This window comes from Neodiprion virginianus, chromosome 7, assembly GCF_021901495.1.
Source record: "Neodiprion virginianus isolate iyNeoVirg1 chromosome 7, iyNeoVirg1.1, whole genome shotgun sequence".
NCBI lineage: Eukaryota > Metazoa > Arthropoda > Insecta > Hymenoptera > Diprionidae > Neodiprion > Neodiprion virginianus.
In genome coordinates, this window is record NC_060883.1 from 11,695,249 (window position 1) to 11,722,614 (window position 27,366).

Sequence of the window (27,366 nt, forward strand, 5' to 3'; positions counted from 1 at the left end):
GATCATTAAAAAGGGGGCAAAACGGGTGATTTAACCCTTTTTAACATTATATATGTCATCTAAAATTAGAAAAAGGTCGACGTTCAAACTGAGGTCAGCAAATAAATCTCTTAGTGTTGATTCTTCAAAGAACAAGATTATAAATTTGTTGCACGTTTTTGTTTAATAGTGTTATGGACACAAGAGACGTTTACTATGTGTACAATATTTATAAATAAATTGAAACCGTTTGAAGACGACGTCCACAGTAATAGCATAATATACGTCTGCCCCAAACTCTTATTGGTTAGTATATAATAACGTTTTTCTGCTATTTTTTATTTTTTTTGAAGTTCAATGCGATTGTACAAATTGTTAACAAAACAATAATTCTTTGCTTTATTGTCTGCATAGAATAAAATTGTTTCCCTGAGGAGGGCCCACAGAATGGGCCGCAAACACGGAAAAAACTGGTGTCTGTATTTCGACGTTCCCTGACCTATGTACATATCCAAAAATTTCTGCGAACGCATAGAAATTTTCATACCTAGATGGTTAGAGTCAGAGTTTGGTTAAAGTATACGCCAAAATAACTGGTACGAGAGTTATCCGCAATCTTACCGACCGATGACGATGCACAGGCAGCTCGTTAACTTCGCTCTCTCTTATTTTCAAAAAAAAATGGAACAGATCGACGGAGTTCCGCGAACATTGCTACTCAAATGTTTTTATGGATCGCTGATCACGAACCTGAAATCAGATTTTGAAAAATTCCAATAGCAAACCCATTATGACGGTAAGAAGTTGAAAAATTTCTTAATCGGACCAAAAAGCAAGTTAAAGAAAAATATTTCAGAAATTTAGAATTTTTCCCAGGTGGGGGACGGTTCAAAGAACATTTTTCTGTAAAAAACCACAAATCACTTTTTAGGTCATTTTTGACAAAAATTTCATCGAAGTCTCCCATTCACAGATTTTAAAATTAATTTCAAAGTCCATCGATGAACGGGCATATTTGAATGTTTGATCGCGATTCAGATCTATTTGCCGTGACATCTTGCTATTATCATTAAAGTGAAGGTTTACTTTTCACTCTCTTTATCGGTTCTGAGAAAATGTATTGATTCCTTGATCAACGTGCGTCTCATTATTCCGAAGCAGATCAGTTTGGGGAAATCCATATACCGACAAGTTCCAATAAATTGTTCAATACCATTGAATAATTTTTTCGAATCTTTTTGAATCACATACAGATTGGATTGATCAAGAATCTTTTGGAGCAACTTGTTGTCAAAAAATTGCCTAAAGTGGTCAAATAGTTCCTCGACATCATTCCGCATAGCTCTGTCTAGTACCGGACCGGGCAGCTCTGCTTCTCTTTTGTTCTGGAGGTACTACTCTCTATTTGGATATAGCTGGTTTAGACCTCTTACTCGTGTTTTAGGACTTGTTACAATCGCCATCTTCGGATTCGTCTTCTTGACTATTGTAATCATCAAAATATTCTGCACCCAAAATAAAATTCGAAAATGCTTTTGTCATATGGCTTGTTTGTTTTGAAAAAAAGGTCTATAACTATCTTGACAATTAGCCGAAACTTGATTGCAGTTACCGGTAAAACTGCGTGGATCGGAAAAATCGATGTAATTTTTTAGGGGGAAGCCAGAAGGGGGGAATCCCGTTTTCTTTTGTAAATAATTTTTCATTCAGTTGTGGAAGATTTTGAGACGAACAAAATTCCCTAAAATTATTATGAAATACAGTACTCATGCGCTGCAAATTGTTTATCATAGCTACGATGGAACTATTGTGACGCCACGACGTACCGCCTTGGCGTACCTTTGTCAAAATTCCATTTCATTTCATTTCTTTAATTTCTTCAATGCACAGATATTGTTTCATCAAAATTTCATATCTAATAACGGCGAGTTCCATCCCTCCTGGCAAAAGTCACGTAGAGACCAACAATGATCCCTAGTATAAGGTTCAAAATTGTTTCGCATATCTGGTACCAAGAACTGAGATAGGAGACTGCTGAATTAGCATCAGTAGCGCTTAGCCTGGAAATATCCCTCTTTTCAAGTTAAAACTATAACCAATAACTAGGATAAATCAGTACCTTTGGAACCACCAAATTAAAATAGATTACTTATTAGGATGTATGAATGAATGTGTGAACATTGTACGTAAATATCTCTTGTTCATATTTTTAATGTGTCACCGACGAGATTGAGAATCGTCGGAACACCGTCGAAAAGCGTGAAGTAACGCTGACCATGTGCATTTGGGCGCCGGGAGGTCGCCCTCGCACCTCATTGCAACTGCAGCTCCTTGGACTCTCAGGCCCAAGAAGCAGCGTCTTTCGTCTGTCAAGTCGCGAGGTGCGCGGACGTCAACCCGTATTAGCCCTTCTTGAGCAATAGTAGCGTTCGGAAAATCTTAGTTGTGACCGGCCTCAAGTCTCGCGCTAATTCGTCAAATTCGAGCATTCCGTTATTCTGTTAGCTGCAAAAGACTTACTATCTTCTACGTTTCCATCTTTTCTGTACTTTACTAAATCTCATCATTTCGAGAATAGACATTTTTATGCCATTCCATTTTCCGTAATTAAATTGAGTTTGGCCCTGATTCAACCGAATCAGGTAACTTTAAGTGCCAATAATAATAACTACACTATCATTTTTAATAAATAATCTTTGGAATCATTTTTAACATATATCAAAATCAACAAATTGACACTTTCAACTATAGCTTTCAATAGTAAGATATCATTCTAAATCCACAAAGACTAAGTGACCGACGTTCAACATCGTTCGATTCATCAACTCTTCCGAACTTGAGGTGAGGCCCTGGTCCAGAATTCTACTGACGCAGACCGACACCATCCGACGGCTCTCAATCTCGTCGACCAATTCACCTAAAGATAAGTCAATCCGAGTGTTAATCTTCGACATTGAACGAATTTTTGTTTCACCTTTATTATCAAAATTTACTTCTGTAATATTCATTTAAAAGCGAGTCTAGAATTGGTGGCTAGCTTCACTACCCCCGATTAAATCATATGTATTGTTTCCAAGATTTAATCAACAAGAATTAACAACAGGATATATAATTGATTTAAGATAATCTAAAAAGAGAGATACAATATCGAATAATCACGACCAGCTAGTTATAACCATCGTTCAGAGTAGATGTTCCTGGTACCAAATAATAATATCCTTTAAAATAGAATAACACATAATTTGCCAAAACCCGCAAACGGTCAAATTTAGTGATTCTGCAGCTTCTCTGCATTTGAATATAAATTCGTCCGTCGGCGTGGATCGTCATATAAACTCAAACGCTTTATAAATTGTTACTTTCGGCTTTTATGTCATCATCACCATTCATTGTTATCAAACATTTCAATCACGAAATCACACAGAATATACTTTATCTTTTACCAGTTGAATCATATTAAACCGTTTATTTTGAACGACCTTTTTCCTATTTTCATCATTATAGAATTGCCTCAACAATTTAAACAAACCTCACAGACATGTACAGGACTATAGCAACACGATCCTACAAATTACCGGCTTATCGAAAGGTAGGTTTTTTTTTAAGTTTAAGTTTTATTCATTGTCGTTACGTGGGAGCTTGATTATTCAATTAATCATTAACTACTACCGCTCAGTACACTCTCACTCCCACGTAACAATTTATTTAGGTAGTTCGTTTGTTGAATTAATGGTTATAAAAAGTCGTATGAAAAGTGAAGTTTATTATGTTACAATTAAATGAATTTGGTTCCAAAGAGCTTACAGAGGCTTTTACTTATAATCAGGCTAAGTCTCTAAATAACGCGTCTCACTACGGTCTCGATGTTCTGACGCCGGACTCATCGTCTGCCTGTCTTTTATGAACTATTTAGGACGTCAGTGCTGCGTCCATGCATTCATATGTATTTCGCCACATAAGAGAGGTGTTGCTCTGCTTTGTCGCGTTGACGCATTTCTGGATATTGCCACATCTCGATATTCGAATTGCAACATCGGTTTCATCTGAATAACTGTCATTACTGTCTTCTGAATCACTGATTTCCGAATTCTTAGGTGAGATTTAAACAACCTTTGTACTTACTCGCGTAACCCTTTGAATTAATTGCATGATCTAAATAAATGTATAAATTAACGGAAGGATGCAGAATTTCTTATTTAGATGTATCATCATAATTTAGTAAAAATATATTTCATGTAATTATTTTTAAACATTTTTCAAACGGAAAATATGATAAATGGAATTCTTATCATACTACTCTTTAAATGCCATTGTTCCGAATTTGGAACATTTCTGTTTTTACTGAATTATCACTTTAAAGGTCGGGTTTTCGTGGGACTGACGATTTTGCCCTACTCACAGAGGGTGTATGATTATACACGCACGAATTATTTGGTAGTGTCAGATTCGAATCGGAGAAGTACAGAGCATAAAAACAGACAGCCAAATCGTCACTTCCCGCGAAATCGTACGGAGTATCAACAGAACGCAGTTAGTCCAGTTGGAATGTATAGAAATTCTACCGAATTCCATCCAGAAAGAACGCATCTCTGAAACTTTTTATACAGGTAAATCGGATGGCCAGGAAGGTATCCTGAACTTTTCTACAAAAGTTGGGTCTGGATTTGGGCGCTAAAAATCATCAAAAATTTAAAAAGCGGTGAATGAGCGAAATTTTTTTTTATGTAGGTTTCAGAAAAAAAAATTCACAATAGATGTGTCGTGTTGTTCTTTACGAAAATCTTTGTAGCATTCTCAGTTTGACCGTAAATTGCAAGAAAACAAAAGAACGGATTGTTGTCTTTATTATCAGTGATTCAGTCAATGATTAACGTAATGTTCTGAAACTTATCCGAGGCGTAGAACAATCTGTCTCCAAAATACGCATTCAATGTTCATCCAGCTGAACCACATAGTTTAGCAATTACACGTGATCTGTGAAAATCCGCCCTTCCTTGGTCGACACTGATCTGTAAGTCCCACAGGCTGCCAAAAACTCACGCTAATAGTTTGCAATGAAACATTGATACTTAGTTAAGCAGTACATTTTGATATGTAAACAGAGTCGTGTACTCATTTTTTCCTATATGACGGGATGTGTTTACCAGTAAGAGTTATTTTTAAACTTCGTACACTACAGTCTGGTATATATGTACCTAATTATTTGTTAATTCAGTTAATATTTTGACTACCGATGTGCCGCTAAGATGAAAATAATGATTTATACATTCTATGTAACCAGTGTAACGTTTTTAAGATGTTGCAAAATAAATATGGATTCGCGAGCTTATTTAGTGAGTCAATTAAGGACGCAAATAAAATGTTATGGAAAAGCTTTAATAGCAGGGAACTTGTTTCTAGTTTAAAGTCTGAAACAAGGCTGTTTTTACAATAATATTGGTTGACGCAGCAACCTTATTCTTTTTGAAAACATAAGAGGTTTATAAACTTTTTTTATCTATGATGACTACTAGATCATTAAAAGGGGGTAAGACGGGTGATTTCACCCTTTGTCACAATATCATGACGGCAAAATTTCTAATGAGAAAAATAATGGATAATCCAGGATTCTAACCTGGGTCCAAAAATGCTGATCCGGGCACTTACACCACTAGACCACCGTGCTCGCCCACAGATCATCGCAACTTTATTCGGCATATCTTTTTCGGCTCTTGTACTCAAGATTTATTTGTAACATTGATTCTTGGTTATGTGATACATTTTGATATGCAGACAGAGTCGTATACTTGCATCGTATATACAAAGATAATCTATTCTGGCCTTTTCCAAACATACCATTTAAAAGAGGCTTTGTTACGCTGCACGTGCACGCTAGTTCTTGCATGACCGAAAATATCGTAAGCGGATTTTCGAGCGTCTGGTTTGTCTTTAACAAACTGTTGTTTGACGCTAAACAGTTTTTGTTGAAGCGTTGATGAGATGGAAGCTATAAATAGCATTGTAAAGAAGAATATGCTTTGACCGTTAGCTTGCAATATTGTAAGGATACCACTCGTTCGTTCTCGTACGCACGTGCACCTAAGTCTATCGGGTTCAGACTGCTGATATTATTCTTTGACTCCAGGGTTGACGTAAACAAGAATAAATGTTTTCCGAAACGGTCAGAACGTGAAAGAAACCGTATGCATTCAATGCATACGAAAATTTAAAGTCAAATTGTTTGAAAACAAGAGAAGGAAATGGCTCGGATGGCTCGGTTGAAGGACCAAACTGAGTCTGTGAGAATAAAAGATATATTGTAAAGAGAATTATAATAACTAACATAAGATAAGGCAATTAATGCAATTGGAAGAATAAGAATGGTGTTATAACGTAGCGTGAGTGGGTCAATATTGGAAGAATCTGTGGAGTAAAGAGATTGTATTAGTTCGTTGTTGGTTGATGAGGCTCGTCTAGGAATGTAGACACAAGTTGGTTATTTTCCAATGTAAGTAGATAATTTCCAGGCTGTAAGAAGACAGTACACATAATGCGTTTTATGAATGTAATAGGATGAGTCGCCTAGAGAAAGGAGCACGAACTAAGCGCTGCGGACAAGATTGCACGAATGGTGCAATCTTGTACACCGTGTTTATTAACTGCTCTCAAGAAGGTGACACGAACAAGGTGCCTGAAAGGATCTAAAGAAGGTTGCACGACCTAGGTGCCTTGTATGAGTGCACGAACTAGGTGCAGGATAGGATCTCAAGAAGTTTGCACGAACTAGGTGCCTTGGATGAGTGCACGAACTAGGTGCAAGAAATGATCTCAGGAAGGTTGCACGAACTAGGTGCCTTAGATAAGTGCACGAACTAGGTGCTTGAAAGGATCTCAGGAAGGTTGCACGAACGAGGTGCCTTAGATAAATGCACGAACTAGGTGCAAGAAATGATCTCAGGAAGGTTGCACGAACTAGGTGCCTTAGATGAGTGCACGAACTAGGTGCTTGAAAGGATCTCAGGAAGGTTGCACGAACGAGGTGCCTTAGATAAATGCACGAACTGGGTGCTTGAACTAGGTGTGCAAACAAACAAACCAATGCACGAACTCGGTGCGGTAAAGTAACTGAGCGTATTCAGTATCAACCTGTGATTCAACCAAGGTATGGGTGTTTGTAAATCTCAACGCTGAACAAGCTCAGCTGTGGTCAGACTAGAACTGAGCGCCGCTCCGCGGTGGCGCTTTTATATGGGGTGGCTGGTCGTATCATGGAGCGTTTAGCAGTCGTTCGGTGACGTCACAATTCTGGGAATAGCGACTGACAGATTATCTGCTCCCTCGCAGAATTATACTCTTAGGTGCTCATTCACTCATTGTAGGCGAGAGTGAATTCGACAGCGTAAATCCATACATACAGAAAGTTACCAGTCCAATCACATGAAAAGAAAAAATGTAACTAAGGTTTTTCAAACACAAATATAAGAAGGGCTCAAAAAGAAATTACAAAGGTTTTAGTTTGTGAAAATAATATATCAATCCATGAAATTGAATAGGTGATGCAAAATGAAGCTAATACTTAGAAGCGTTGGGCATCGAGGTTGTGAACAGCATAAATTCAAATTATCATCATTACTCATCACAATGTTGCTGTTGTAAAAATCATTGAGATGATTTTCCAGATTATACTTTTAGCTATAGTTCCAAAATTTTTCATTATAAATGAAAAAGGTCTTTGAATATTTAGAGCAATCTTCTGTTTCCAAGTTCAACTCGACTTTTGCTACTATATACGTCAGTAGATTTCTTACTATGTTAACATTTTGATTTTCTGCATCTGCTATTGATACTGATTCCAATGCAGATTCGTCACTTAGCTTCAAAAGTTCTACTGATGGAAAAGGCTTTCTTTCTTTAATTAGCCTTAATAGTAAACATTTCTTCAAGATACTGTTTGAATAAATGTTCTTTGCAAACTGCCGGGCACTCGGCTTTTCCTACTTTTGCTCATCATTTGTTTTTTATCAACTTTCCCCATCGTTTATCAAATAAATTTGAGCCGCTATGTGTTTACATCATCCAGGTTTATCATCAATACAGTTGCATTTCACCTTATGAACGACTCATTGGGTTATCTGTAATTGTGAGTAAAATTTTACTCTATACACAAATGAAGAGTCTGGAGCAAGAACCACTCTGATCTATTTGGACTGATTTTGAGAAAAACATAAATCAATGTTTGCTTTCTCGTGAGAGTACGGACGAAATCAATTTTTCAGATAGGTTTTTCTTGGATTCTTGCTATTTTTCCCACTCAACAGTGGTATTCTTGGTAAGTACTCTTTAATGCTATAACAACGGTATCACTAACTTATTTTTGATCAAAAATGGACTAAAGTGATACTTGCCCTGAACTTCTCAAATGCATGTATATGAAGTACTGTACTCACAAACAGATCCAATCATACTTAATTCAATGACTGCCGCAGTGACACAGATAGCACGTGTTTGATTAGTTATGGAAATAGAAATTTAATATCAGAACTTGTGACTATTATACGATAAACAATCACCTAATAGCAATACTAGTGAGGGGTATCACGCAAAACCTCTATTAAAACGAAATCAAAATATTCTCGGTGAATTGCAGCCCAAAAAAGAATGCCCGGACCAGTCTGCATCTCCACATGAAAAAGTCACGCCTCTATATGAAACAACCCATTCATTGCCTACGTACCATACAGCAGCATCGAGGGAAGGTTCTTCCCAGAACGCATTCATCATGCGTTATGGCATCTGCAACAAAGCAGCTCGATATTTTTGAAGCTACATATAATGATGAAAACGCTGTTGAAATTGCTTAGTAAACTTTTCAAAGTAAGCGGTAAACCTCTTCCCGCAAAAATCACTAATGGCTACCAAAGTTTGCTGTATTTCCGTCAAGTTCTCAAGCTTACCACTGTTTAGAGAGATGACAAAGAGATATGGATCATTGACATGGGATTCGCGAGTTAGTGATGAATGACTATAGCGAGGAAGCGGGATGATTGTTGACGACAGATTATATTTGATTATCAATGAAGAATACTTTATTCGAGGAGGATACAGAGTTGATGCGATCTGTATCGCAAGAGAACGATAACTGACGATTTACAGGCGAGAATACACATTGATGGTACACATACATGATTTTGAGACAGCAGACAATACATGTGATACAGCTGATTTGTTTTGAGTCGCGACACGGACAAGCGGCGAGATTTGACGCAGAGACGCTAGACGGCAAGTAAACATTGCACGCGAGTGTGCGTTCATGCGTGAGGACGATTTACAGTGTCGCGAGACACACATTTGACTAATTCGATACTTTGCCGAAACAACAACCCATTTAAATTTTTCGGAAAAATCTAATCAAAGCATGAGTTCTCGACAAAAATTCAATACGTAATGGGCTACAGTTCATATGTGGATATACTTTCCTTACAATAACAAATTTAAATTGTTTATTTATTAAATCAAGTCGATGAAAAATGCCAAGTCTGGTGACCTAGGTTGATCACAGAGTTGTTGAATGCCGTCATTCTAGAATATCAGAAATTTTCGGATCTCGGGTAGAGTCTCATGGAGTCATTACAAAATTCAGCCGCGACCTAACTATCCGACTTCTGAATGTAGAATTGAATCTTTACAATTACTTTGAGCTTCTTTCAGACATGATCGAAGTAATCTGTGTTGCAGAGATCTCGCTCTAATTAGGTTAATAATCTTTAAAACTGGCTCCATAAAACGAATCGTATCGACAGATTAGACACACACAGCTTGTTGACAAATGATACATTGTTGAATTTAACATTGTTGAAGAAATATCAGGATCTTCTTTACACAGTGTGACTAATCCCGGTTAACATCCAACCATAGCAGGAACGCCATCTGTAGTTATACACACTAGTTTGCTTAGGAGAACATTTATCTCTGGCCAGATTATCCTTCAACGCCGCATTCTTGTACTTGAATGACTGAAAGCAATTCTTGTACCGTATAGCAATCGTCAAAAATCGTAAATAAACTAACTTGTGCTCGATTGGCGATGTCCGTACTTTAATTTAACTGCAAAGAAAACTTTTCACACTCCTCAAGACCTTTCGTAAGCTGGTCGTTCATATCAGTCGAAATTTCCTAAACTCTTCTAGTGTGCATTTTTTCGTTGAATTGGTGTCACTGTTTACCATATTTGTGTGATCAAGTCGAGTCATTTTTTCTCATTCTGATTTCAAGGCTTCGATTTTACGTTTCCGACCTGCCGCAACTTTTGGAAAATTTGTGTTAAGACCAGCGTGCTGAGTTTTAACATGTCTTTATACGACGCACTTCCGATTATTCCTGAATACATACGCACACAGTAAAACACCTACAACTATCACCAAAAGTAAGAATGAAACGTTAATCTTTCCACGTCGATTTTTAGTAATAATTATGAAGTCTTGATCGCTTTACCGCACTGTCATTTCCACCGTAACTATCAGAGCTATTGTAATTTCAAGTGTGAAGACGATCTTTGAGTGAAATAACTCACAGAAATTCGACATTTTATAATGTAATCATTTTCACCCCACGGAGATAAGGGCATTTATGTATAACTATAATCAGACGACAAGAGACAGTAGGCTTAGGTGATCGTTTTGAGTCTTTCTCATTTCCGTGAATTTAGGAAGGTATTTAACGAGGAAATTTTTCCTCAGAGTATGACGAAAATTCGTTCATACAGGAATTATTCGACGTGGAACTTCATATTTTTCTGTGTACGTCACTAAATTGGGGATTCTATTGTTCCTTGGGACCAGGCCGATCACACAGGTACGTTTCGGCGATCGGCTTTGCTTTCCCGTAATAGGATTGAGGACAGGATCACGTGTGCCAGTATTGATGTATTGTTACCTGTAAAGAGTATTTATTTTATTCAATTTCTGTGCATACGAAGGGTGTTACACGACCGAAAGGAACTGGAGGATTTCGTTCTTTTTTCTTCATCGGAGTTACGAACTTTAGGTATTATATTAGTACTTCTACTATAACTACATAAAACAAGCGCCAATTTCAAATTCACTTTTAGTAGCCAGTATACCTGCTTGATACACCAATTGGCCCACTTCTCTTCCCTTGACCTAGGTTTTATACTGATTTGTTTTACTCATTTGACGAACACATTCCAGAGCAAAAGGCTGTATCCTCCTTTTTCTAATAGCCGAAATGGCACGCCTATCACTTATATCATGAGGTATCGTTTATTCACTCTTGTTTTCAAATCCTCTGCAGGAAACCAGAACACGCCAGACCAGCTAGTAGAACCGGCGCCTGCCGGGTTTGCCTCAAGTCTTTCAAACCCGATGACTTCTCTAAGACATGCAACGAGTGCCAGCATAAAGTTTGCGAAGACTGCGCTTCCTATTCTACTACCGTGGAGACTGATGATACGGTGAGTATTTGAACGAGGGTTCTTCGTCACTAGTATTTTGTATTTCATAACTCTCCAAGAAATTATTCAAGTTCTCCAAAATAATTCAATCTCTCACTTAATAATGATTGTCAGAAATTCCACCAAATCGCATAACCTTATTCTAAGTTCGAAATCTTTTGTTGATTATTAAAAATCGTTCTGCAATCTTTCAGCTCTTATAATAATATCATTTTCAAGTATTTTAAGGTACTGTTGATTATACTTGAGGTTTTTAAGGTATCTGTTGAAAAAGTCGTACATTTTGAGAACGATAAATATCATTCCTAATGATTTAAAATTTTTCCAACTTTCATACGCAAATCATTCATAATTTTCTGAAGCCTCATATGTGTACATCTTCTGAAAACTGCGGAGCATTTTCGAGAATATTTAAAATTGTAAAACATGATACAAAATATAGCTGCATATGGGATCATTAATGTAACTTATAACCTTGAGAACCACTCAACATCTAGTCGAATATTATTCCTAATTTTTCACTACATTCCATAAAATTTGAAACTGAATCGTTTTTGATCTTGCGTAATGAAATGAAATCTTGCTGAAATTCAGGAAAATGAATTGAATTTGACTTTGAATCACCAATTGAAATCGAATGAAAATTGTACCTAAAATCAGTTCGAATTTTTTCACATCCTATAAAATAGAGAGAGTGCAATTTCGAAATTTTTCAGATAAGTTAAAAAATTAACGACGGAGCCAGGAATCGAACCTGGTATCTAAACATGCTTTGCTGGAGACTTACTCGACTAGACGGCTGGGTCCGTTCAAATTGGCTAAAAATAATGTAGTGTACCGAGGTACACACATGAACAGCCACATACAGAGTTCTCTAATGTGCATATGTTAACAAGTCACATACATTAGTCTAAAATGTGCTTGTACGCGACGAATTTCAAATATGTTTCCTATAAAATGTGATGTTTTTTGAGATTTTAGACAATGTTAAAATCACTCATGAGATTGTTAGGATGCATTATTGTAGAGCTCTAGAAGCTCAGAAACAATTTTTTTTAGTACGTGTTCGCCATTCAGTCCAAAAATAAAATTAGTCAGATAAAAATATATTCAAGCATGCATTACGCTCGATTCCTGTAAGTCACCCATCACTGTGCCGCAGCATGCCGCCAGTAGCGCAGTAGTGAAGAGGGGAAGCTAAGCGGCGCTGGCTCCGCCATGTGATGTTATACTAGGCGTTAGGTATAATATAAAGGCCGCCGCCAAGGATCATTGGTACATAACTGACAATGAGTATGGGATCAGCGTACTGTGCATACGCATTAAGTATCCCGAGCTAAAGTGCGTATCGGTTGCCGTTCTTAGACACGTGTACTGAAAGATACGTAAACCTGTGAACAATGATTACAGGAAGGCTAATTTTTTGGTTGAGTCACTTATGTTCGTCATGTTCAGTTAGCTCGCAGCGCGATCGCCGGCTAGATATAAAGCATGCTGAATCGTCGTAAACGTAATAAATCCCATGACCGTCAAATTTATCCCAAAAATACAAAGAAGTGATACTTCATTTTCACAAGTTTTTTGACAAAAAGACAGTAAGGGTCAGGACCCTCCGACTCCAGCTTGCTAGGGGCTACCTCCGGGAACGCAAACCGGTGGATGGCGCTAGTACACCGATTTACTCTGCTTACTCGGTCAATTCGAGTCGATCAGTAAAATAAAACCGCACTTTGTAAGACTCGTGAGTATTAGATGAATAATAACATGGTGCCGGCTGTTAGTGGATGAAATCCTTCACCATCCAAAAAATCAGCTTATTCCCAGTGCTCTTAGATTCATGTTTCGCTGAGTCACTTTAGGTGCTACTTTGCTTACCTACAGGCATTCAGATAGGAGTCAGAGGAGAATGGTAAGGAAACAGAAATGTAGAAAGGAGAAATTACAGTCAGATCATTTAATACAAATTTAATAGAATCAATCGAATGCAATAGTTGGAGAACAAGATCGTTTTTGGATTATCAACTGCTTTCTGCAACTGACGACAAAAAGCTCACACGACAGCTTATTTACCACGGTTAGCATTGCGGCTTTGACGCAATGAGATTATATTGCAGAAAGGTTAAGGACGAACAATGAGAGGTTAAGTAATAAGCGTTATCCCTGACTCTTTCACCTATCTTATCTAAACACTTGAATCTTAATTATTCATTGACACACAGGAATTTAGTGCATTAACTATAATACGCTGGTAACGAATCATAACAAGTGCAAGGTATGGATAAGTTAATCTTTGTAACACGTTTCTGAAACTTTGACAATTCCTTGACTGCAGACTCAAAATTCTCTCTCAGATGACTACTTGCTTCTTACAACTTTGTAACGAACTTTTGATGTGAAACATCTATAGCCGCACGTAAAACCGATTTCTGGCGTGGCGACGCATGCCGTGGCGACGCGTCGCCACGCTATATGATGGTATATATATACAGTCTATATGTAGTAGTGTGTACGGTGTGGCGACGCGTCGCCATGCGCAATCGACTGTACGATTCTCTTCACACTCGATCCGGCGTTAAGCCATCTCTCTCGCCACACTGAGCTCGGATACCTATAGTGTATACTCCATAGTGTATACAGTGTTGTTTACTACGGTACACATAACCTGTGTTTTACTTAAAAACAAATTATTTTTTTTAATTGAATATTATTTTTAATTTTTTTAAATTGATTATTATTAATTATAATTAATTTTAATTTTACAAAATAATGTCGATGTTTCACATCTGCCAGGCGTCCCGTGACGGCTCATTTTTTTTATAACTAGCTCAGGTTCTGTAGAATGAGTAACAATGGTATCAATATTATACTTAGATAAATGGTTATACAGAGTAACTTTATTTAAAAATTGAACGGAAGGTTGGATTAACAATAATCATACATATGTAATTCTTATCTTTTTGTGGCGTCATGTATTAAAAATATATGTTAATCCAGTTAACATGAAGTCGTCAGTTTCTTTTACATCGTCAAATTTATAATTGGTGTGAGTATATGCAATTAGCTTTCCCAATAGGATTCGAAGAGATAACAAACAACATGTAATTAAAACTATGTATCGATGATTACTTATTAATTTTGAGTTGTCACTCACTATAATTTATGTTGTTTGCTAGATAGATACTGAACGACTCAAAGTTAACTGGATGGACATTTATTTTCAAGACGTGACGCCTCAAAAAGATTAAAATTATATTCAATTATTGTGAATCCAACCTCCCGTTCAATGTTTTAGGTAAAATTACTCTGTATAACCATTTATCTAAGTGTAACATTAACACCATTGCTCAGTTTACAGAACCTGACCGAGTTGTAAAAAGTTCGTTATAAAATTGGTGCCGGAACAAAAGTCTCTTAATTTTTTTAATATATTTGTGAATTTTGTTTTATGATAATTATCGTACAGCATTAAGAGCCGTAAAGTCATGTAAAATAGTTATAAAATATATTGATGGCCATCTGTTCAACTATTCAAACTAGGTCTAAAATTGTACATTCACCGATAGAAACAAAGAAAGGGACAAAGTCAAGTCCACAAAAACCCACAATAAACATGAGCATAGAAAAACAGTTAAAACGTCTTAAGGAGGAGCTGGTGAGTTTATCTGGTAGAAAAGAATGCATGGTACAATTACGAAATCCACAAAAACAAAACAACGAATTAGCCTGAAAAATTAGAATATTATAGACTCGAAATCAAGAACAACGGGAAATGCTCGAAAGGGTCCGTCCACGCCAAGCACGAACAGTATATAATGATGTAACATTGTTAAGTGGATTGGTGGCTAGTTTACAAGGGACACATATTGATGTAAATATTCCTGAATTTTTCAAAGAAAAAAGTTCGAATCAGACAGATTTTTTAGATAACATGGAAAGCTATTTTAATTAGAAAAATGTCATTGGCCAATGGAAATTAGGAATGAGTAAGAATTTCTTCTCTGCATGCACGATGTAAGGAGACTGTAGTGTGTAGATGTTATGTTTACCCTTTCAATCCTTTGCTTCCGATGAGAAGCCCGTAAGACGGCAATGCCGTCTAATAAATGAGATGCGGGTGTGCAAATCATTAATCTACGAGAGATTTTTGTTGAAAATATGTAAATTTAAACAACTGGTGAATTTGAAAAATTAACGACGGAGCCAGGAATCGAACCTGGTATCTAGCGATGCTTTACCGGAGACTTACTCCACTAGACCACCTAGCCGCCCTGACTCTGTTGTCATTAATTTCTCTTATAACCAGTGCGTTCAAATTTGTTTTCATGTGCCCGATTTGTATGAGTAAGAATTTCTTCTCTGCATGCACGATGTAAGGAGACTGTAGTGTGTAGATGTTATGTTTACCCTTTCAATCCTTTGCTTCCGATGAGAAGCCCGTAAGACGGCAATGCCGTCTAATAAATGAGATGCGGGTGTGCAAATCATTAATCTACCAGAGAATTTTGTTGAAAATATGTAAATTTGAACAACTGGTGAATTTGAAAAATTAACGACGGAGCCAGGAATCGAACCTAGTATCTAGCGATGCTTTACCGGAGACTTACTCCACTAGACCACCTAGCCTAGCCTAGGTAAACATAACATCTACACACTACAGTCTCCTTACATCGTGCATGCAGAGAAGAAATTCTTACTTATACAAATCGGGCACATGAAAACAAATTTGAACTCACTGGTTATAAGAGAAATTAATGACAACAGAGTCAGGGCGGCTAGGTGGTCTAGTGGAGTAAGTCTCCGGTAAAGCATCGCTAGATACCAGGTTCGATTCCTGGTTCCGTTGTTAATTTTTCAAATTCACCAGTTGTTCAAATTTACATATTTTCAAGGAAATTAGGAATTATAGTGAGTAAATTAAAAGGCAGAGCTAGATTATAGTGGAATTCAATCAAATGGCATATTGAAAATTATGATGCGTTTAAACGAACAATTCTGCAAAAATTTTACTCTATTTCTATATGCAAGTTAAGGCAAAAAATAAGTGGAGTTCTCAAAAATACAAATCACAATATGGAGCATTGCAAATGTATTTTTTCAAGCAAGTTGTCGAAGCCAAATATTTTACTCCAAAATCAGATGTGTTTGAAGGCCTAAATCACATAATGAATAGAAATATAACTAAATAACGACGCGTTACGATAGAGTTCCGCATCGTGTTGTGACTATGTAAATTCAGCTGAGGACCTTGTAGATAATATTAACAATAATCCGTATGTAACAAAAAATCATGATGCAGAACACCACTTATCTACCACTTACTCCAGTCAGGCGACAAATACTTGTAAATGTAAGTACAGGAAACAAAGTTATGCGTACAGTCTTCTAAATCGTACCGCATTTAGTAAATGGTATTATTTTTGGCAATGATTGGTTGTTCGTAGACAGAATCGTATTAGATTATGAATGCAAAACTATTAGAATAAATGCGGTGCTCATTGCGCCATCGTTCTATTTATACGGTCGGGAATCTTCAGAACAGCTGAATTCATTTACATGCAATCAAATGACGTATTACATGAAAGGAGTCAAAAGAAAAAATAATGCAATTAAATCAGATAATAGAAAAGAATCTGATATTATTATAATATAATAATAATATTTATTTGCCCAATAAATAGGGATACAAAATTGCGGACCCCCGTTTCGCTTACACTTTTTTAAAGCGTACTTATAGCGAGTACAATATAAATCATTAACATAATAAAATATAATTCTCATACCATAATACGCTTAGTACTAGACCAATGGGGTACCTTATCGGGTATCAATTATCTTGAGACATTATTGCTTTATAAAACATCTACACAGTAATGAACTTACAACAATACATACTCAAGCAGGGAAAATGAAGCACTATGTGCAAAGAAAACCTGCATACGTTCATCATCCTTACCTCCACACCACAGACATCCATCCAGGACTTCCGTTTCCGCTGTTTCTCACTATCAAGCCCGTCCTATTCCCTCCCCATGTTACCCCAAAGCATCTCAATCCCAGTCAGCCATGCTTCTCCTTGCCTTTCTTCACCTAACACCTCTGTCCTCATCTCTTGCCATCCCCTATCCAACCCCATCTCTGAGCAGACCTCCCATACATGCTTCCACAACTCCTCTTACCTCCCACAAACACTACAAAGTCTTCTCCCTCTATCCTCCCAATATCTGCCTCCCCTAAGTCGATCCCCCAACCTAAAACTAGCTATTCTTGCCCATCTTTCCTCGCCCCATCCATTTTTGAGGTATCCTGGAATCCCACCTCCTTTTATGAACACATACTCCTTATTGCTTTCAGATTCTAGTATCTTCTCCCATCTTTCCTTTTCTTGCTTGCTCCTTTCTCTTTTCACTAACTCTTCCCCCCTCACAAGACCCTCTTCCCATTTCTTTCCTACCTCCGTTAAACTCCATCCTCTGTCTTGAAAAAACACTTTTCTTTCCTCTTCCCAGTCGTCAAGGCCTCTCCCTGCTTTTATTCTTTTCCTCATCTCCATCCTACATCTCCACGCTAGTTGCCCACCCCCTCCTTCCTCCACCCTTTTCTCGTACTTCCAAGCTCTCATTCCCGCTTTACCTTCTAATCTATCCCTCTGTAACTCTTCCCCCACCAGGTAGCCTGCCACTCTCCTCGACACTCCCAGTACCCAGAATCTGATAATATTAACAAAGTCGTTTTGAAAACTTATGAAAATGATGATCTAGCAATGAGCAATAACGTGATGAATAATGTCAAACAATCTGAAAAAGTATTCGAGAATATTTGTGTAAAATGTAAGAATAATATAGACCTTATGATTATTAATGACGTGATGAAAGTTATAGATAAAGAGAAAGAAAATGATGGAAATCTGCAAATAAAAATACAAAGTAGTGAAAAAGAAAATGTTACTATTAATCGTAATGAAATTGATGAATGTGATACATTGATAATTAATGATAAGAAAGAAGACGATTGAGAGGATAGAAATTCAACACAAGATTACAAACTTGTGTGAAGGTAATAATTTAATCGAAGAATTTTTTAATAGCTTCACTAGAACAATTATATGTACGAATAATGATCAAAGTTCTTGTGAAGATGTGCGAGCGATCGCGACAAGTCTTATGAGTTTAAGCGATGAGCAAATAGTAGTTCTTGAAAAATTGCTGTGCCAATATGAGCATCTGTTTTCTGATAAAGTGGGCTGTGCTGAAATTGCTGGAAATTCAATCAAACTTGCAACTGATTAATAAGCCATTTGTAAACCGATGGTACCCCATACCATTAAAATATACAGAAGCTGTAGAGTTAGAGCTACAAAATATGTTACGACAACGGATAATAGAACGTTCTCATAGCTCGTTTTGTAATCCACTTCGAATCAGCCATATCAAGCTGGAACCGCCACATTCGAAAATCGAAAAATCTCCTATGGAATGATTAAGGGCTAATTAAAGGCTAATTAAATGCTCCATTTTCGAATTAAATGCTCGGCGTTTTTTAAAAGAAACCTGTGGCGGTGCCAGCTCGACATAAACCTGGAACCGCCACACCGAGAGAAACGGAAAACACGTGAAATTTCGGAAAAGTTTTAGGGTCATAATTAAAGGCTAATTAAAGGCTCTTGGAATTCCTCATCTTTGAATTAATTGCTCGGCGTTTTTTAAAAAAAACCTGTGGCGGTGCTGGCTCGAGATGGACCAGACTTAAAAAAAAACGAGAACGAGGTCAAGTTTCAAAAAAGTGTGACGGTCATAGTTATAGGCTAATTGAAGGCTCCTGGGAAACCATCCGCTCGAATTAACTGCTCCACCCCCGAGGGGTGGAAACCACCTCAAAACTAGAAATATCGGTGTAACTCATGGACGCAACAACTTACGGAGTTCATACAGCCACCAAAATTACTCTAGAATTGAAGGCTCCCGGAATATCACCTGCTCGAACTAACTGCTCCACCCCCGAGGGGGGGAAACCACCTCAAAACTAGAAAAATCGGTGTAACTCATGGACGCAACAACTTACGGAGTTCGTACAGGCGCCGAAATTACTCCATAATTAAAGGCTCCTGGAAAACCATCCGCTCGAATCAACTGCTCCACCCCCGAGAGGGTGGAAACCACATAAAAACTAGAAAAATCGGTGTCACTCATGGACGCAAAAACTTACGGAGTTCGTACGGGCGCTAAAATTACTCTAGGATTGAAGGCTCCCGGAATATCACCCGCTTGAATTAACTGTTCCACCCCTTAGGGTTGAAAAACCACCACAAAAGTTAAAAAATTGGTGTAACTTTTGGACGCAACAACTTACGGAGTTCGTACAGGCGCCAAAATTACTCTAGAATTAAAGGTTCCCGGAATATCACCCGCTCGAATCAACTGCTTTACCCCCGAGGGGTGGAAACCACCTCAAAACTAGAAAAATCAGTGTAACTCATGGACGCAACAACTTACGGAGTTCGTACAAGCGCCAAAATTACTCTAGAATTAAAAGCTCCTGGCAAACCATTGGCTCGAATTAACTGTTCGACCCCCGAGGGGGGGAAACCGCCGCAAAACTAGAAAAATCGGTGTAACTTATGGACGCAACAACTTACGGAGTCCGTACAGGCGCCAAAATTACTCTAGAATTGAAGGCTCCCGGAATATCACCCGCTAGAATCAACTGCTCCACGCCCGAGGGGTGGAAACCACCTCAAAACTAGAAAAATCGGTGTAACTCTCGGACGCAACAACCTACAGGGTCTCTAGAGGCACCAAAATCACTCTACAGTCAACGGCTTACACTGCCTTACAAATCGAATGCTTCACAGTCCACCCACAAGGGTGTGATTGACACACGAATTTCACGAATCAACGGAGCAGTTGGATGGAACAGGAACCAGGATTTTCAATGCGAAAAAATGTTCGTGTCGCGTGAATTCGTTAGGCAATTTTTATGTCTTCCACTTTGATTTCAGCATCGTCACCAACGAACGTCATCCTAACGCAAATGATGCATTGTTCTTGCAGTTATTGATTTCACTTTCGGAATTGCAGGTGAATGATGGAGAATATTTATTGTGTGCCTTTGTTCATACCATAAATAGTATTCGTTACCGCCACCGTCGTCACCATTACAGGAACCCAGCCCTTCCTTCCCTTTCCAGACACTAAGTACAAAGATAGACACAGTGGTCTAAATTGTGTTGCAGGCTTGAGAAAGTGAGTGTGTAATATAAAGAAAATTCCTACTCCAAATTTCAAATTTTCAGAAGCTGCCAATTTTTTTTTCATGGCCTGGGAGTCAACGACAGCCGAGTCGTTTTGGCACAGTCAATTTATTTAATGAATCATCCGTGGAACATATAATAGGAATATGAACATCTTTCAACGCACCGCCATGATGAGGGCTTACGGAAGAGCTTGATTTACGATAAACAATTAACAAAAAAAATTCATAGACACATATGCGAAAGTTTTTGTACACATTGATTGGAACATGAGAATTTCACAAAATATCTTCTTCCGCCTGAATTTCATGACAGAACTCGACTCCCACCCATATAAGCAGGCGTAAAAATCTGAGAAAATTTGTATTTTCAAGGATGAAATTAATTGCGATGCTTTTTTTTAGAATAACAAACGCGAAAAGAATAGTGTTTCACATATAAAATACAACGACGGTCGTCCAGAACTGTGAAACTGCGCTGGGCATGTGGCACGTGAGCGACGAGGCTACAACGCTGCATCTCTACCTGTCTTAAAGACGATCGTTGTTGTTCTGAATTATTGGAAGACTATCATGAAGTTTTCTTTTCATGTTATACATTTATTCAGTGAATAAATTCAAATTCTAGCGGAAAGTTGTAATAGATCTTTTACCGTAAGAATCGAGACTCAAATATACGGGTGAAATTCGCAGAATTCCAACACTTATGTGGGTGGAAGACGAGTTTTGTCGTGGAATTCAGGCGGAAGAGAATATTTTTTGAGTGTCTTATGTTCGAATTAATGCGTACAATAAGTTTCGCGTATACGGCTATAAATATTGTTTGTCAATTTTTTTGCTGTAATCGTAACCCTCCCGTAACTCCCCGTCGTGGGGGTGCGTTGGAGGTTGTTCATATTACTATCAGGGTAGAGCCCTCACGCGGATCTCGGGGTATGCATAAGGCATTTATCCAGCGATAAAAAAAAATAAAAAATAAAAAAAAAAAAAAAAAACGGTAGCGACAGAACGAGAAAACCGGTAATAGTCAAGGGAAAAGTCAGATAATTATGATGAACCATAGGGAAAAACGTAGTTTTTTCGTGAATCCTTTTGCAAACTTCTGCAGCAAGTCTTCGTAATTTCAGTTCAGCTAACTTTCGGAAATGGTATCGTTGAATTTCTAATCAGTTGTGTGAAACAGAGAATTACTATTTGTTTTTTAGATTCAAATTTATATATTCAAGGTACACAACTTTGAGAGCTTTTAGTCGTAAAAACTGCTCACCATTATCTAAGTTTCGTGTTAAAAAGTTTGGAAATTCTGCATCTTTTGACGGGAAAAGTCAAGGATGTTCATCTGAGCAAAATTGTCGCCACCCTGGCTGTTATATGTTACACGGATTACTCATATAAAAAAAATGAAGCTTGTGAAAATGGTGTAATGAAATCTGTTGTCAACTCCCGGGCTTCTAGTGCGCCACTATGCAGCGAGAAGAGTGCGTAGAGTAGATATCGAGCCTGCGTACTCTTGAAAGAAACGGGCCTGCGAATAGGTTTTCCAGACGTCCGGCTTTAGCCGGATATGTTTGGCTTTTTACGATCATATGCGGCCAAATATTCACGTGTCCGGCCTGTCCAGCTTCTGTTAGACTTTTTGTCAGTTTTACTTGTCGCATGCATCTGCAGATGCAGCGCCTGCAGAGCGAGCGAAGCAATGCGGCATATGCCGATAGTAGTACAGCAAGGCCGGTTCTACACGCAGATTCCGGTTACCGACACTTACCGACCGAGCCGACCAGTCCGCCTATACATTCTCCCCAGACTCAAACCCTTTTCCGCTCCGCGCAGCCCAGACTCAAACCCTTTCCCGCGATGACGTCACAGGCTGTGGTGCTCCCCTGCCGACGGTAGAGGGCGCAACGAAGGGTGAGAACTTTTTTACCGTCCGCATTCTTTTCCCACGATATGACTGCTGATGTGTAACATTAACCACTCCGAATTTCTTTCCCACGGTAGGACTGCTGATGTGTAATATCAACCACATTCCTTTCCCACCTTATCAACCACGCGACATTCCAAAATTAATAGTTCCGAGAATTGTTTTTTCATCCAGTCGGATGTCGGTTTGATATCGACCACGTGACATTTTTTGGCTTGTAACTGCCGTGTGAACTCTACGATGAGTATTTGGACGGGTTCAGACCGGAGTGCAAGGTCGGCCGATAGCCGCGGTACAGAGCCAAGGATCTGCGGTGTTGGGTTACTATCGCACTGGGAATGCCAAAAGGTGCGCGCGCATACACAAACGTAAATCTGTAACATCTGACCAGGTCTACCGTTCGTATAAAATAGGTTAGCACGTGAAACTTGTACATCAGTCAGACTGCTATTCTTGTGAGGCGAAAACCTTAAAATCATCATGATACGTAATAACGAAGAAGTAATTATCGGATTTAGCAACGCGACGTCAGAGTTCTCGCTACAAGATCTTCGGTGGCTCGTTGAGTCTGTCCGGAGAGCTCGTGTGCAACCGCACAGACTACACAGGATATATTTTCAGGACAAAACGTTGATCCTGACTTTTCAAAAATGGCAAAACGAAGTAATTGCAGTATTATCGGACATTGAACCGGATGACGACGAAGGCGAAGCCGATTTTATCGAGTGTCGTCAGATCAACGAGGAGTAAGAAACAAACCGAACACGAGGTTCGGACAGCGTTTCGTCACAGACCTGAACACCGAATTCAGCGTGTTCTTACCGGTACGGATTGTGTGACTGCTGAACGAGGACGAGACCCAATATCAGAAATTGATGCAGACGATGGAGGAGGAGCGGTTATTCTTGCAGTATATGGACGGTCAGTACGGTCAAATTGAATTCAAAGATGCGTCGACTCTCGCTTAATTTGTACACACCGTACCTGGACAACGTGTGCAGCGTCTCCAATTATTCTACGTTGCATAACCTTTATGAAAATTGTATACATTGTTTGACGAAGCTTCTTTATTTTATATCATTTTATTTTATACCATTTAATGGTACGACGTTCTGTATTGAAATATATGTATTTATCACTCAACGCAAAACCATCCTGTCCACCTTAAACTCGACAAATTTTTGGTAACAGCAATTCGACTTTTACAATCTGAGAAAGTGTCAATTTGAACACCGATGAGCAAAGACGAAGGTTTTCTAAGCTACGTTTCGAACCTCGTAACTGTAACGTGAACAGTACGATGAGATTTCAGCGGACTCAGTCAAGGACAGAGTGCAAGGTCGACCAACATCTGAGTTAGCGTACGTTTAAAGCCGCAGGTCCTACGGAGTCGGGTTACTATCGCTCTTGGAATGCAAAACATGACGACGTCGGTGTACAGATTAGTCGAGATGCAAGGTTGAGGTGCAGTTTAGATTTCGTTTGGCAAGTTTTTTATTAATTTTATAAAAAAGTATTAAATATATGTATACATTCGGTTTTTCAACAAAAATTTTGCGAAAGGCTTCAACGATCGGAGAAAAGATGAGAATTATCACAACGATCGGACTCTTGAAAGCGCTCGCGGAAAAATTCTAACGTCTTCAGAAAACGGATGGAGGTACGCGGTCGATGAAAATAATACTTGGAATCTGTTCTATGCGACGTTGAATTCTGGAAGTTTCTGAAATAAACTCTTAACTAACAGGATAGAGGTTCTGAATTAAAAACGGATCGTGAAACTATGACTATAAGATCTGGTATTTATTTAACGAAATTAAAAATCTGTTTAGTAACTTAAATGTATTCAAATATTGTCGAAGATCTAAAGAAATTAAAATATTGTTGAAGATAAAAAAGGTTTGTACATTGTGTGACCATAATGATCTAATACTTATCTAAAGAAATCAAAAATCTGTTTAGTAACTTAAATGTATTCAAATATTGTCGAAGATCTAAAGAAATTAAAATATTGTCGAAGATAAAAAAGGTTTGTACATTGTGTGTGACTATAATGATCTGGTACTTATCTAAAGAAATTAAAAATCTGTTTAGTAACTTAAATGTATTCAAATATTGTCGAAGACAAAAAAAGGTTTGTACATTGTGTGACCATAATGATCTAATACTTATCTAAAGAAATTAAAAATCTGTTTCGTAACTTCAATGTATTAAAATATTATCGAAGACAAAAAAAAAGGTCTACATTGCGAACTACAGCATCAAGTCGTGAAACAAAGACTGTATGATCTGATACTTATTTAACGAAATTAAAAAATCTGTTTCGTGAATCGAGATATCCCCTGATTCGTCGTAACTTAGGTGTGTTAAAATAATAATAACTAACACAAAAAAAGGTCTGCATACCGTGAACTACAGCATCAAGTCGTGAAACTATGACTAGATGCGCACAGTTTGAATTAGTATCTGACATTTTGTTCAATTTCTACCACGACGGTGAACCGAAATCCATAAAATCAACGACTTCAACTTTTTTCACTCAGAATATTCCAAACTTTTTACGTCAACTGTTGAACTGCAGCGACGTTTCAAAAAAACCCTGTTTATCCCACTACTGTGACATTATTCGTGTATTACTGTATGATACACTACTACTATTAAACTGTCTATCGTTGATGCTCTTCTCATGAACGCGAGTTACGTAAGACATCGTCTGGGTAACGGACCACCGCAGTCCGCCGTTGGGTTCATCTTCAGACTTGCTCTTTATCGGTATAGCGTACTTGTAGCCTTTGTTTCGTCCAGCGTACGACGTCATATCAACAAGATCCGTCCGCCAGGTCTCGTCGATGCCGCGCACGTCGACGCGGGTAGTTCCGACGTGCAGGCTTGCTTTTTCCTCGTTCATATTCCAGCGCTTTTAGTCTAGTATCAAAGAAAACACATGTTTAATGCAATTTCTAAAAAATTTAAGGAACTTAGAATTCTGAAAATTTACAAATTGCATATTTACATGCTCTCAAGTAGTCGAGTTGCGTAAGACATCGTTTGGGTGATATACCACCACTGTCTACCGTTGTTCGAGTCTTAAGGAGATCTGAAACAAAGAAAACACACACATATTTGATGTACTTTCTAATAAATTTGAGAAACATAGAATTCTGAAAATTTACAAATTGCATATTTACATGCTCTCAAGTAGTCGAGTTGCGTAAGACATCTTTTCCTTCTCACAGTACAATTCCGGAAGATGTCTGCAGAGACCACGTCGGTGTGTTTGCAATTCTCACACGAGAACATCGCACGCAGGATGGTAGACTCTCGATGATTTCTTGACGTTTATCATAGTTACCAAACAGATTAAGACTCGTCTTCAGAAAAGAAACCCACCGTCGGGAACAGTCGTGGACGACGTAATCGCCAACCCCGAGAAATATGACCCGTATTCATAGACAGTTCTTAAATTTAAGCACGGTCTCTTAAATTTAAGCACGGTCTTAAGTCCTCGTTTATGAGAAGCTTAACAGCCTTTCAATTAACGTTTACGGTATAGATAGTGCGGAAAAACAAAAGCACAGTGAAATCGTACCCATTTATTTGAGTCGAAACAAGTCTGACAAACCCGTGATTCATCTTTTAGTAATAGAGTCTGAAAACGACAATGTCGATGATAGTATGGAAAATATTGAAAAGAATGTAACACATCATTTTACTTGTATTCGAAATCTGTCTCGATTAACAAGTTCCCAAATTTCTAAACGCAATGGCCGTGTCGTCCACGACTGTTCCCGACGGTGGGTTTCTTTTCTGAAGACGAGTCTTAATTCGTTGGTAACTATGACGAACGCCAAAAGAATACCGTTCTCTCACATCGAGAGTCTACCATCCTGCGTGCGATGTTATCGTGTTCAAGGAGAATTACAATTAGGCTTAAAATTACTCAAAATACACAGAGTTCTCAAATTCAGACAAACCTCGTGGCTCAAAAAAACTTTTTTGTTCGCTAGAGGCATTCCGTAAACGTTGTCAAGAGGATAATCAGAAGTATCGAATTTGTGCAAGTCCTCCTTAATGCGTTCGTATATGTCGGGGACGGTAAAATTGTAAATCAAGCTATCGGTATCTGTGTACATTAATTTTGCTCGGTTGCCGAATTTCTGTTTAATGTAATTGCAATGGAAATCATAGATGTATGTTTTATCTAGATCCATGATGGAGAAACCTGCATACAATGGTTTATTCAATTTGACTTTCGTCTTACTCATTTCAACGATAATTATATCTTTGTCGAAAACTGAATTTGAGAACTCTATGAATTTTGAGTAATTTTAAGCCTAATTGTAAACATTGTTTCAAAACGCGGTAGTGAACAACGTAGTTTTTCTTGGAAAATAGCGTGGGCGTCAATTTTGGCTGTTTATTGGTCGAAATCGGAGGTACATAGTGCTCCGGACACAGTGGTAAATCCTTATGAATTTCATGCAGTTCCTCAGGATATTCCAAGAAAAACTACGTTGTTCACTACCGCGTTTTGAAACAATGTTTACAATTAGGCTTAAAATTACTCAAAATTCATAGAGTTCTCAAATTCAGTTTTCGACAAAGATATAATTATCGTTGAAATGAGTAAGACGAAAGTCAAATTGAATAAACCATTGTATGCAGGTTTCTCCATCATGGATCTAGATAAAACATACATCTATGATTTCCATTACAATTACATTAAACAGAAATTCGGCAACCGAGCAAAATTAATGTACACAGATACCGA

General features: G+C 38.0%; 1 protein-coding gene across 2 annotated transcripts in view; it reads left to right on the forward strand.

Annotated features, from left to right (window-relative positions):
- The window catches only part of LOC124309248 (regulating synaptic membrane exocytosis protein 1), a 1,429,783-nt gene that overhangs the window by 486,238 nt on the left and 916,179 nt on the right, over positions 1-27,366 (forward strand). For both annotated transcript variants that reach the window (XM_046772697.1, XM_046772698.1), the window contains exon 5: positions 11,269-11,428. In XM_046772697.1, coding sequence (XP_046628653.1) covers positions 11,269-11,428 — 160 coding nt within the window. The remainder of the gene's footprint in view (positions 1-11,268; positions 11,429-27,366) is intronic.